Source organism: Ictidomys tridecemlineatus, chromosome 11 (assembly GCF_052094955.1).
Source record: "Ictidomys tridecemlineatus isolate mIctTri1 chromosome 11, mIctTri1.hap1, whole genome shotgun sequence".
Taxonomy (NCBI): Eukaryota; Metazoa; Chordata; class Mammalia; order Rodentia; family Sciuridae; genus Ictidomys; species Ictidomys tridecemlineatus.
The window spans coordinates 103,550,147-103,563,769 of record NC_135487.1 but is presented as its reverse complement, the minus strand read 5'-3'; the positions used below and the strand labels follow the sequence as shown (position 1 = coordinate 103,563,769).

At 40.1% G+C, this 13,623-nt stretch overlaps 1 protein-coding gene and 1 long non-coding RNA gene across 2 annotated transcripts; one reads left to right on the top strand and one right to left on the bottom strand.

The window, feature by feature from the left end:
• Positions 1-553: 553 nt before the first annotated feature.
• On the bottom strand, positions 554-5,458 carry LOC144368236 (uncharacterized). The gene is made up of 2 exons (XR_013428012.1): positions 799-5,458; positions 554-691 (listed from the first exon to the last, which is right to left on the bottom strand). It is a non-coding gene; the product is annotated as an uncharacterized LOC144368236 (long non-coding RNA).
• Positions 5,459-5,538: 80 nt separating this feature from the next.
• Positions 5,539-11,009, top strand: Lamtor5 (late endosomal/lysosomal adaptor, MAPK and MTOR activator 5). The gene is made up of 4 exons (XM_005338120.5): positions 5,539-5,866; positions 6,656-6,717; positions 8,811-8,928; positions 9,857-11,009. Exons 1-4 carry the CDS (start codon positions 5,691-5,693, stop codon positions 9,915-9,917), a joined length of 417 nt encoding a protein of 138 aa, XP_005338177.3. The 5' UTR covers positions 5,539-5,690; the 3' UTR covers positions 9,918-11,009.
• The last annotated feature ends 2,614 nt before the right edge of the window (positions 11,010-13,623 follow it).

The following is a 13,623-nucleotide window of genomic DNA, read 5'->3' as shown; positions in this document are numbered from 1 at the left end:
CCTTCTCAGAGCCTCAGGTTCCTTCTCTGTAGAATAAGGGATCTGGACAGGGCCTCCCAAACAGCCCCACTCCCTTCTATCACTTCCTTCTATCACTGTGCCAGGACTGAAGTGACAGAGGGAGGATAATAGTTCAGTTCCATCTCTTGCCAGCAGGGTGATCTTGAGCAAATTCTGATCTTCTGAGCCTCAGGATTTTAACTGTAAAAGGGGACATAATAGTAGCGGCTTTGGAAAGGTAGAGGTGCTCCCCACCAGGGTGCTGTGTCTCAGCTCCATTGGGGTGAGAGGCTTTAGGTGGAAGGCAGCTTGTGATCCTAAAAAGTGCCTTTCCCATCTCCAACTTATGCAAATCTTACTGCATTCTATTTAGCTATTTTACATTACAGTTAGGGCTAGAATTTCAGTTGACTGTTTTTCCTCATTGTGTTTTATAATTTTTATACTACAGAAAAGCCTATTATTATAAGAAATACATTTAAAAAGTCTAATTAATTATTTCTGTTTTACTTAGCTTTTTTGCTGCTGTGACTAAAAGATCTGACCAGAACAATTTTAGGGGAGGAAAAGTTTATTTGCAGGCTCACACAGTTTCAGGGGTCTCAGTCTACAGACAGTAAGCTCCATTCCTCAGGGCTCGAGGTGAGGTAGAACATCATGGCAGGAGAGTGTCGTGGAGGGAAGCGGCTCACTTGATGATCAGGAAGCAGAGAGACAGAATTCACTCACCAGATAAAAAATATATACCCCAAAGCCACACCCACAATGCACCACCTCCTCCAGCCCTACCCCACCTACCTTCAGTTACCACTCAATTAATCCCATCAGGGGATTAATTCACTGGTTGGGTTAAGGCTCTTGTAACCCATTTCTCCTCTGAACCTTCTTGCATTGTCTCCCATGTGAGCTTTTGGGGGACACCTCTCATCCAAACCATAATAACCTCATTTAACACAGTTCTAAAAAGAAGCTATATAAACCTAGCCTCTCTCATGAGCACTAGACTGCTTGATGCTTATAGTTGTTCTGCTCTTATTTTGAACTTTTTCTATGTCCATCTTCACATAGATTATATTATTATTATTATTATTATTATTATTATTATTATTCTTTCTTTCCTTCTGCAGTGCTGGGGACCAAATCCAGGGCTTCCTGCATGCTGGGCAAGCGCTCTACCACTGAGCTACATTCTCAGCCTTCACCTAGATAATAAACAACCTGAAGAAACAAACAGGTTTCCTTACTCAGACTGATGTCCACAATGCACCAGCCCCTTACATAATATACCTCTATACTCTTCCCTACACCCTGGTATACCTCTACATCATAGAGGTACCCTCTGGGGCTGAGAAGTCATATGGTAGTCAGTGGCCAAGACAGGATTCAAGTCTACATCTGATTCCAAGCCCGCCCACCTAGCATGATGCCCTCCTCACTATTTTCTATCAACGGTATCTCAAAAGACACAGATTCCTTTCCCTCACCCCAGACCCTTCATCTGATCAGGGCTTTCTGTGGCCTTGGTGCCCTCTGGTGGCTCATAAGGGCTTATTCCACTGAAGGCCTGTGACCCCAAACACTTGAGAGAGTGACCACAGTCTAGTACAGAGACTCTGCATCCAGAAGGGAGCTGAACCCACTATTAGAGCTGCACTTTTTAAATGGGCCTCTCAGGAGAATTCTGCTAGGTCAAGGAAGAGGGGTTAGGGTTGTTTTGGTCCAACAGCACTGGACTGACACACAAGGTCTGAGACCCCCTGCACTTCTGTCCCACCCTCAGTCAGGACATGTGGACTCTGGCATTCTCTAATGAACCCTCCTGGGAATTTCATTTCCAAGAGCTTATTTATGGAGGAAGAAGAAAGAAGAGACTAAAAGTGGTCAATGTTCAGGACATGATGGTTCTCTGTTACAGAGTCCTTTCCAAAATATGTCATCAAGCTGGGCACAGTGGCAAATGCCTGTAATCCCAGCAACTCAGGAAGCTGAGGCAGGAGGATCACAAGTTCAAAGCCAGCCTCAGCAACTCAGCAAGACCTCATCTCAAAAATAAAATAAAAAGGGCTGGGGATGTAACTTAGTGGTAGAGTGTCCCTGGGTTCAACCCCCAGTACCATACATACAGAAAAATATGCCATTAGACTCGCCAGTGAGTATTGATTATATTCCTATTTACTCTGTGGCTCTCAGGATGCAGAAATGGAGAATACAATAGGACAAATACCTTATTGTGGGTGCTATGGACCTTCTCTTAAGTATCAAACAGACACAGACATGAGTGGTGGAAACATGGAAGTCAAGAAGATGACTCTATAGACTGGGCCTTCTGTGCTGAACCCCATGTGCTTTCTCTCTCTCTCTCTCTCTCTCTCTCTCTCTCTCTCTCTCTCTCTCTCTGTATGCGGGACTGAACCCAAACGTACTTAATCACTGAGCCATATCCCAAGCCCTTTTTATATTTTATTTTGAGACAGGGTCTAATAAGTTTCTGAGGCTGGCCTCGAACTTATGAGCCTCCTGCCTCAGCCTCCTGAGTTGCTGGGTTTACAGATCCCACATGCTTTCTTAAAAAAAAAAAAAAATTGCCTGAGGTTGTCCTGGCACTGTTTGCCTTAAGTCAATAGGATACATTATATTGTCAGCAAATAACCTGTTATCTTCAGGAGAAATTTGAGCCCAAAGAGTCCTCCCTGCACATAAGAATTAGTTTCTAGGACACAGAAAGATAAGATAAATAGAAATAAACTTCCCCAATGATAAAATCTGTAAGAACAAGTCCCAATTAGAATAGAACCAATCAGCATGGGCCAATGTGACCCAGAGTTGCCTTTGGATCTTTTACACCTCATTACTACAGTAAAGTCTCCCATCCACGGGGTAAAACCAAGCACAGCAAGGACTTGAAAGTCTGATGTTATCCTACTATCAGTCGAAAGTGGAGTGGTGGAGCATGCCTGTAATCCCAGCAATTTGGGAGGCTGAAGTAGAAGGAATGCAAGTTTGAGGCCAGCCTCAGCAATTTAGACCCTGTCTGGAAAAAAAATGCTGAGGAATGGACCTGGACAGAACTTGCTAGGAAACGTCCCTGGGACCCCCAATAAAAATGGAGAAAAAGGGGAATGTGTTGTCCCTCTCCTCTGAGACAATCCACTCTCTCCCTCTCTCTCCCCTACCTGAGTCCCCTTTCCCCCTTCCTTTTCCTTTCTAATAAACTCCCATCTGCTACTATGCATGACTTGTTTGATATCTTATCTGTGGGACTGCAAACAACTGGTAGTGGAATCACTTTGGCTAACATGGATGGGACTTGCTCTGAAACACTATTACCCCCAGAAATGGTCACTTGTATTCAAAACCAAGAATAAAGTTTCATCAAATATCCTATTGAGCTGAAGAAGGTGGAAAACAATTAGGGGTCAGATAACTCCTGCAGCACCACTCCAGTCCCCCAGCACTTGCCCAGCTTCTATTCACTATTCCTTTCCCTCTGCCTTCCTGCTCAGGGGCAGGAGGACAGCAGGGCAGAGAAAGAGGGGGTGGTATGGAAAGCTTGCCTTCCCACATCATTTCCCGAATGACAAGGCTGTGGGTCAGATGCCATTCTCTCCCTACTTTCTCCTTTGCCTTTCAAAGGCATTCCTTACAACTTAAAAAGTAATCAGCAGCCCTTCTGAGAATCCTTTAATCATTGATCTGGCTTTGAGATCAGCTGAGATACCCTGAAGCTACATTGGCCAGTGTCATAGTCACTAGCCACCTACAGCTATTGAGCATTTGAAATGTGGTTAGGCTTGATTGAAATGTGCTCTAAGTGTAAAATATACATTGGATTTTCAAGGCATGCTATAGTTGAAAAAGTGTAAGCTATCTTTATTTTTATTGATTGCATGTTAAAATGATATTTTGGATTAAAAATGTTATTAAAATTAATTTGTTTTACTTTTTATTATGGCTATCAGGGCATTTAAAATTACAAATATGACTCACATTATATTTCTATTTGGACAGACTGTGAAGCTTTAGAAAACTAGAGCCCTGCAAAGCTTTAGCACATGGAACCACAAGGAGGTGGTACAGAGATGAGCAGCTTCCTTGGCATGACTTCTGGCAGGAAGCAGGCTGACTTCCCTAGACCCTGGCACAAACCTCTTCAAGTCATAGTTGTGCATGGACTCAATACCTTTATTTTATTCACTTATTTTTTTATGCAATGCTGAGGATCGAACCTAGGGCCTCACACGTGCTAGGCAAGTACTCTACCACTAACCTTATCTTTTTTAAAATATATTTTTAGTTATTGATGGACTTTATTGTCTTTATTTTTATGTGGTGCTGAGAATCGAACCCAGTGCCTCACACACTACCACTAAGCCACAACTCCAGCCCTACTAACCCTATCTTTCAAGAATAGTTTTAAACTGCTGTTCTAAAATTTGTATGGCCTACATTGTGCTGTTCCTAACAACATAAATTCTCTAGAACAAGAGTTCAAATCCACCAAATTACAACACCCAAACTAGAATTTTTTTTTAATTAAAATTCTGCAAGTTTCATCACAACCACTTTGTAGTGAAGAAGGACTCTGAATTCAAGTTCTGAAGAGCTCTGGAGCTGGGCCCCTGATCAGAAGATAAAATGAAGATGCTGGTCACAGCATTGGAAAAAACAGTGCAGGGAAAGATGCACAAGAGAGGGTAGAGACCCAGGAGGGATAGGAGAGTCCACAGATACACCCCACTTCCATCAAAATGCTACACATCTGAATGTAACTTGGCACCACATCTCTGCAGAGTATATATCAACAATCCTAAAAATTACTATGTCCTTTGACCCAAATATCTGGCAATGAGGATATTCACTCAGGATTGCAGCAGCCAAAACACACACACAACAACAAAAACACTATAAGCATCCTAACTGGACATTAATAAGAGTTTGGTTAATTCAATCAAGATATAGCTATAACATGGAATAATTTGCCCTGTTGCAAAGGATGCAAGTGAATACTAGTCTCATGAAAAAATATTTATGTTAAATTCTGTGAAATACAGAATTTTATGTCCAGTATGTATGCTGAACTTGCTTTAAAAAAATTTTAAAAAATAAACGGTCAAAGTACACACTTGCAAAGCTAGCCATCTGAAAAGGATATTCTCCAAGGGATTAACAGTAATCTCTGGACAGTGGGACTATGGATGGCTCTTTTTCCTTTAAAAAAAAAATAAAAATAAAGTCATGTTTAAACTGGGTACTCCTACCAGTTGTCTCAAGAGGTATGACTTAAAAGCCACTATTCCCCTCAAAAACTTTCTGAGCCTTCGCTATGAGTATCTGCCTTTGTTAAAGTTCCGACACTTTGTCAGTGTGCGATCTCAGACCTTCAGACCCTGCGGCCCTGCCTCTTCTGGGTACCTGCCCCTCTGCCCAGATGACACCCGGCCTGACCCACGGGTTACAGTAAAACTCGAACGAGAGCCGGCGCGAGCCAGAACTTGGAGTCGTTTAAACCGTAATCCGAGTAATCCGAAGGTTAAAAAATCGCAAAAGTCAAGTGCCAGAGAGGTCCAGCTGTGGACGTCTTGCCTCTGGGGCGAAACCCGCGCCTCCGGTTCTGCGGAGCAGCCAGGCGTGGTTCACCACGGTAGCAGAACTCTCGTGGGTCTCTGCCCCGCGCGAGCGGGAGCGCAGTGATGTTTACCGGCAAAAAACGCGGACGCTGCGCCTCTATGAATTTGGTCCCTTTGGAGGCGCCGTCTGAGTGCGTACCTCCTCCGCGTCATGTGACCAAGGCCTGTAACGGAGGACCGGCGCCGGGGTGGCTTTCGAGCGGGATGGAGGCGACTTTGGAGCAGCACTTGGAGGATACGTGAGTAGCGCGGGCCCTTCCGGCTGTCCTGAGGTCGCACTAGGGGGATTTGGGTGGGACAAATGGAGAGAGCTGCGGGTGTTGGCCGGGGAGTTTGGGGGACGCCCCGAGTTCTACTTGAGCCCTGGGACTCAGAAGGAGTGGGTGACCCGGAATTAAAATCCCGCTGGCCTCCGAACACTTCCTCACCAGGTCTCTTGGGCTCAAGCCATCTGTGGCTTTTAAACAGTCTGTAAGGTCACCGTGGTTCGTCAAGCTTGGGAAACGGATTAATTTTGGGGAATACCGGATGTGCATTGAGCCCTGCAGTGTAAACACACACACGTTTCTCTTCTCGTGTATGTAATCTTCTGGTTACTTGGAACTTAAGGAAATGTATCGTCCCTTAAATTTTTCTAGTATCTATATGAAATTCAAAATTGGAAACGTATAAGGCATAGAGGGAGACACCTGTCTGCCGCCAGTGTCCAGTTTCTCTCTTCTCTCTAGGAGGGAACTCCTAATAAGCTTTTCAACATAAACGAGTTCATATGCTAAAGCATACATCTATAACAAAGGCAAAAAAAAAAATCCTAGATATTGCAATATTGTGGCCCTTGAAAGTTCAGCAGCACTTGACAGTCTTTTCTCAGAAAACCTTTTATTTAAATAAATTATATAACTTAATTTTTTGGGTGTGGTAATGAAGAAAGATTGGGAAATACTCAAAGCATTTTTAAAATGTCTGGTACACAGAAAGTCTGTACTTGGTGTAATTATTTAAATATTTTTATGTGTTCCTGGAATTAGAATGAAGAATCCGTCCATTGTTGGAGTCCTGTGCACAGATTCACAAGGACTTAATCTGGGCTGTAAGTGTTTTATCCAATCCCTATATAAGGTTAATGTGGAGCCTGTTACACTACCATGCTCTAGCTTTTATTTCCCCTTACCTTGGCAGTTTCTGAGAATTTTTGTGGGAGTAGAGATTCTTTCCAGATAAGATTAGAAAATTAAAACTTTTTAATTGGCACATAAAGAATAGAAACGTTTGGGCTGGGGCTGGGGGTATGGCTCAGCAGTAGAGCACTTGTCTGGCATATGTGAGGCCCTGGATTTGATCCTCATCACCACATAAAGATGCATAAAATAAAGGTATTGTGTCAGTCTAAAAAAATATTTTTTTAAAAAAGAATATAAATTTTTCTTATCATTGTAGTACAAAATAGTTGTCTACATAAATGGTATTTGAATCATTTTACATTGGGTCTAGAAAGGACTTCAGATAGTGACAACAATTACCATTTATTGAATTCATTATACTGGAACTGTTAAGATGTGTCAGATTTTCACAGTACCCCTGCAAGGTGGGTGGTGTTATTTGTTAGCCCAATTACATGCTAGCCCAATTACTCTTAACAAGAAATTAGTAGGCAGTCAAAACAGGGATTTGAAAATCGAACACATCAAAGTTCAACCCATTCTTCCATTTGTTAGTAATGTGAACTTGGACCAAAAAGAATCTTTCAGCGCTTCAGAGTTTCCAGTTATCTATTAAACAAGTGGGGTGTTGTTTAATAATGGCAATAATAGTAGAATAATGTGCTTAATGTGCCTGGCACCATTTTGGTAATCTGTAACTTAGTCATTTTTATATACTCATTGGAGGAAAAAGGTCAACTTTTTGAAGAGTTTGCCAGGCTCAGTAATGGAAAGACTGAAATTCACGCGTAGAAATCTAAAACTGAATCATTTTCTGAAAAAACTTCAAAGTGTTTGAAGACTACACTGTGTCAGTGAATGTTTTCTATAACAATAGTGAATCTATAGTTTGTCGTGGTGGCAAGTCTGTTCTCTTAATTTAAGGCACAGTTAAGCTTATGTTGCTTTTATGTGTAAAAGTCTATTGTAAACTTAGTAATTAATTTTTGTATTTGGGACCCCACATTTAATTATATTATAAAATGTTATCAAAAAGTTCTGAGTCAGGGCCAGGCGTGTGGTGCATGCCTATAAATCCCAGTGGCTCAGAAGACAGGCAGGAGGATCACAAGTTCAAAGCCAGCCTCAGCAATTTAGCAAGACCCCGTCTCAAAATTAAAAGGGCTAGGGATGTGGCTCAGTGGTTAATCACCCTGGGATCAATCCCAAGAACCAGAACAAAAAAGAAAGAATTGCTTACAGAATATTCACATATGCTATTAAGGTGATCTTACCTCTTATCTCCTGACAAAATACAAATATGTCCTTTGAGGTTGAACTCGGTAAAAGAAAATCAGATTTCTCAAAAGGAATTAATTTCACTAAATTAATTTGTTCTTATTAATTTCTTCTTCTTCTTTTTTTTTTTTTTTAGAGAGAGAGAATTTTTATTTATTTTTTTAAGCTTTTGGCAGACACAACATCTTTGTATGTGGTGCTGAGGATCGAACCCGGGCCACACACATGTGAGGCGAGCGCGCTACCACATCCCCAGCCCCCTTATTAATTTCTTATAATTTGTTTTTTAATACTTATTTTTTAGTGTTAGGTGGACACAATATTTTATTTCCATGTGGTGATGAGGATCGAACTCTGTGCCTCATGCATGCTAGGCAAGCGCTCTACCACTGGGCTACAACCCCAGCCCTAAATTAATTTGTTCTTATTGACTGCTTTTTGTTAATTTCTCTTGAACTTCTTGATTTTAGTAAACTGTATAAAATGAATTTATGACTTTAAATTGACTTGAATTACAACTTCCTTATGTGCTTGAGAAGATGATGTTTAGAGATGGTGATGGGAACGACTTTGAAAATTGTCATTTATAACTTTCAAGGATTGTTGCTTGACTTTCTTCCTGATATAACCAGCTGAATATCAAGGAAAATAATTTCATATCAGTTCCTAATTCAAAGGGAGATACTACTATAGCTCTGTACTTGTTTGAAGACAGTCAGGTAACATGATGTCATCTATTTTCCAGGTCGTGGGACTCTGTCAGATGAACATGCTGGGGTTATATCTGTTCTAGCCCAACAAGCAGCTAAGCTAACCTCTGACCCCACTGATATTCCTGTGGTGTGCCTAGAATCAGATAATGGGTAAGTAGATGTCAGTGATTCCCTTCCTTTTTTTTTTTTTAAATAGCTGTCAATGGATCTTTACTTGTTTATATGTGGTGCTGAGAATTGAACCCAGTGCCTCACACATGCTAGGCAAGCGTTCTACCATTGAGCCCCCTTCCCAGCCCCCTTCCTTTCCTTTTATTCTGAAAATTCCCTGGAAAGTCTGTCCTGTGTCAGTGATTCCTCAGAGTATTTGGGAGGGAATTCTTCACCTATGGAACCACAGGAACACGCTGACCTCTAAAATTAATTGTGCTTTCAAGCCACAATGACTTTTCAGTAATGAGTAAGAATTTTCATGAATTATCAGTCTACAAGAAAAAGTAATAAAATTGCACAAAAGAAGACTGATCAAATAGTAACCTCTATAATAATAGACATACTAAGGATATTCCAAGGGAGGAACTGTAGGATAATAGTACATGGGGGGGGGATCAAAATTATGCACAATAGGATCACAGTTTTGTAGAAAGAAAAAAATCTGCATTAGATAAAAAAGAGTCAGAAAGTAGCATACACGGAAAGATGGTGGAATGAGACGAACATCATTACCCTAGGTACACACGATTACACAAATGGTGTGATTCTACGTCCTGTACAACCTGAGAAATGAAAAGTTGTGCTGTGTACAATGAAACGAAATGCATTTTGCTGTTGTGTATAATTAATTAGATTAAAAAAATTTTAATGTTAAGGGGAAAAAAAACAGGAAAATATTGACAGTATCTGTGAATAGTAAGATTAAGAATTAATTTTATTTTTATATTTTCATTAAGTACACCGAAATGTTTTTGTTGTGCTAATTTATTGCTATCATACATAGAAATATGATGTTATTTTAGTCTTATACTGAAGTCCCACTTGTTAACATTTTATTGAATATTTTCCTTTTTTTTTTTTTCAGGAACATTATGATCCAAAAACATGATGGCATCACCGTGGCAGTGCACAAAATGGCCTCTTGATGTCTCTCATCAGTTCTCCAGCAGCCTGTCATAGGGACTCAATCCTACTATGTTAATCATCTTACAAAACTAGTTAAGTTGCAGTGATTAAGCCATTCATTGAATATGCATTGGGTACTTTTTTATTTATTTTAGAGTGAGTTGCTTTTTAACCAACGTATCAGGATATTAATAAGGATCATGTTTTGAAGCAGCATGTCCAGATCACTTTGTATATAAAATTGTGTTAGGTTAAATAAATATGCTTGGAGGAAAGCTTAGGTATTTTCTGGATTCTTTAAAATCCTAATCAAATGCTCATTTTTTTCAGTTATAAAGTTATGTTTTTCAAAAAGATCTGTTTGAAATTACTTCTCTTTCAGAATTTTCCCAAAATGCCTATATTCTAACAGAAGTGTCCATGAATATTTAAATCAAGCATATACTTCTCTCAATAACATCATAGCTAATATCATTTAAATAGTTATTCCCAAAACTTCAATTTGCCCTTTTGTGTTTGTATAACTAAGGCTACGGGATTAGCAGATACCTTTTGAACTCAGACTCCCAATTCAAGAGCCCACAATATTTACCCATACCATTAGAAAAAATAGGCGTATTTGGCCAGAAAAAAATCTTTTACCATAAGTTAACTTCTCAACAACAGAGTGGTGCATAGGTAGACACAAAGAACCTCAGTTCATTGAATTTGAATACAGCTCTAGTTACTCTTTAGCAATTTAATGTTTCATTGTATAAAAAATATCCAGGGCTGTGGCTGTGGCTCAGTGGTAGAGCACTTGCCTCGTATGTGTGAGGCACTGGGTTTGATCCTCAGTACCACATTAAATAAATAAATAAAATAAAGATATTTTTTAAAAAAATATCCAGAATATCAGAAGGGAAACAAAGATTTTGAGTGAGGCATGTCTCAAGCCCTTGAGTTTGTACAGAAGGGAAATGGATGTATGTCATATTCCATACATTGTGTGTGTGTTTTATTATCTCTTCCCTGTTAGCATATACATCTTGAGGGGATGAGTAAGAATCTAGAACAGTTCTTTGTACAGACACTGAATGAATACTTGCTGAATAAATGTACAACTACAACAAGAGTGTTTTGTAGTATAAACTTGGCCTCTAAAGATGTAATGGATGGCCCAGTGCAGAGGTACGTGCCTGTCCCTGCAGTTCAGGAGGCTGAGACAGGAGATTCATGAGTTCAAAGCCAGCCTCAGCAACTGCAAGGCACTAAGCAACTCAGTGAGACCCTGTCTCTAAATAAATAAATAGGGCTGGGGTTGTGGCTCAGTGATAGAGTGCTCGCCTAGCACCTGTGAAGCACTGGGTTTGATCCTCAGCATCACATAAAAATAAAATAAAGGTATGTGTTCACCTACAACTAAAATATATATAATTTTTAAAAAATGTAATGGGTACTTGGAATAAAGGGTTTCTAGGCAGAGGAAATGGCTTAACAAAGACAGGATATACCAAAAGGAATATTTATATAACAGCAAATGCCTTAGTTTGGTCTGTTAAGAGGTTATCAAAACAAATAAACAAACAAAAACTGAAAGGACAGCTCACTCACAGACTTACCTGCCTAAGACTCCTGAGCCTGGGGCTGAGGCTGTGGCTACTGAGCGCCTGCCCAGCATTCTCAGCACCACATATAAATAAATGAATAAAATAAAGGTCCATACATCTAAAAAAAATAATGAAAAAAAGAATCCTGAGCCTTTTCCTGGGTTTTGAAGCAGGTAAGACTAAGTGGGATAATTTAGGATTAATCTGTAGACCAAGCTCATTTTTCCCAAGGAGAAAACTCTTGGTTACTCATTCATGCATCTAATTCATAGTTTCTTGTGATAACAGCCAACCTTTTTTGAGATTGTTGCTACATGCTAGATACATACTAAGTAATTTACATGCATTTATCGTCCTCAATTTTATGATTCATCTCCATTTTAGAGAAGAAATAGATCTGGTGAGATAATTAGCTCAGGATCAAAGAGATAAACGGGAAATGATGAATAAGTAATTTAGGATGACTGAATAGGAAAATTAGGTGCCTTACAAGCAGTCAAATGGAAGGATTAGAGAAAAGGTAACAAAGTTTGATTTTAGATTGAAGCTGAATTTCTTTTTTTAATATTTTTTTTTAGTTTTAGGTAGACACAATATATTTTATCTTTATGTGGTGTTGAGGATCGAATCCAGTGCCCTGCGCATGCTACCACTTAAGCCACATCCCCACCCCTGAAGCTGAATTTCTGACAGCATTCCTCATGTTCATTAACATGTATTGAGTATTCACTGTGTACCAGGCACAGTTCTAAACCTTTCTTCAGAAGTCTCACATTGCATTCAGGACAAACACCTCTGCCTAAGATACTCCCTTGTCCAGCACCATGGCAAGAGGTGGTATGAGTAACATACTTTTCATTTAATTTTTAATTTTTTTTTTTAAAGAGAGAGTGAGAGAGGAGAGAGAGAGAATCTTTTAATATTTATTTTTTAGTTCTCGGCCGACACACATCTTTGTTGGTATGTGGTGCTGAGGATCGAACCCGGGCCGCACACATGCCAGGCGAGTGCGCTACCGCCTGAGCCACATTCCCAGCCCCGTCATTTATTTTTCAAAACCACCCCTTGAAGGTAGGACAGCATAACCAACTTATTGATAAAACCTAAGAAATACTAGAAAGAGTTCAGGGCTGGAGATGGCCGATTTTTTAGTCTACAGAACTAAAGCTGGAGTATGGTCTTTTTCAAGACCGCTCCTTTGATGGCTAATTTTATAACTTGAGATGCTAAGATATTTAGTTAAACATTATTCTGTGTGCTTGCAAGGGTGTTTTTGGATGAGATCAACGTCAGAATCAGTAAAGGTTGCCTTCCCAAATATGGGTGGGCTTCATGCAAGCCATTAAAAACCTGAGTAGAATACAGAGCTTGAAAATCATTCTTTGAGCTCTGGGGAATTGGTTTTCTGCCTTCAGACTCAAACTTGAACTGAAAATTGTATCATTGGTTCTCCCGTCCTTTGATTTGAACTGGAACCATACTATCACTAGGTCTGCAGCTTCCTGGGTATAGATTTTGGGCTTCTCAGCCTCTATAATCATGTGGGTTAATTCCTTATGGTAAATCAATATCTCCACCCCCTACCGCCATTCTAGGGAATATTTTATTATTTCTCTGGAAAACAGATAAATATATAGTCCCTCAAGTGTTGTGTTTTTTTGGCAGTACTGGGTGCTTTACCACTGTGCCACAAAACCAGCCCTTTTTATTTTTTGAGACAAGCTGTCGTGTCGCTAAGTTGTCAGAGGCTGGTTTCAAAGTTGAGGTCCTCTTGCTTCAGCAAGAGTGACTGGGACTCCAGGTGTGTGCCATAGTTTCTTCAGGTTTGATGATTCAGTAGGCCTTCAAAGGACTGAGCATTTGTACTAATGTTATTTAATACAGTAAAAAGATACAAAGGAGAATCAACCAAAGGAAAAGGTAGATGGGGCATGTCAAGAAGAAACCAGGCACACTCTTCCAAAAATCCTCTTTCAGTGAAATCATAGAATGTACTTAATTCCCCTAGCAGTGGGTTATGATAAGTGTGAAATGCCACCAACCAGGGAAGCTTGCTGGAGATTCAGTGCCCAATGGAGGGTGGTCACATAAGCACTTTCTGCTCAGCACATGCTAAATTTCCAGAGTCCCAGAGAAA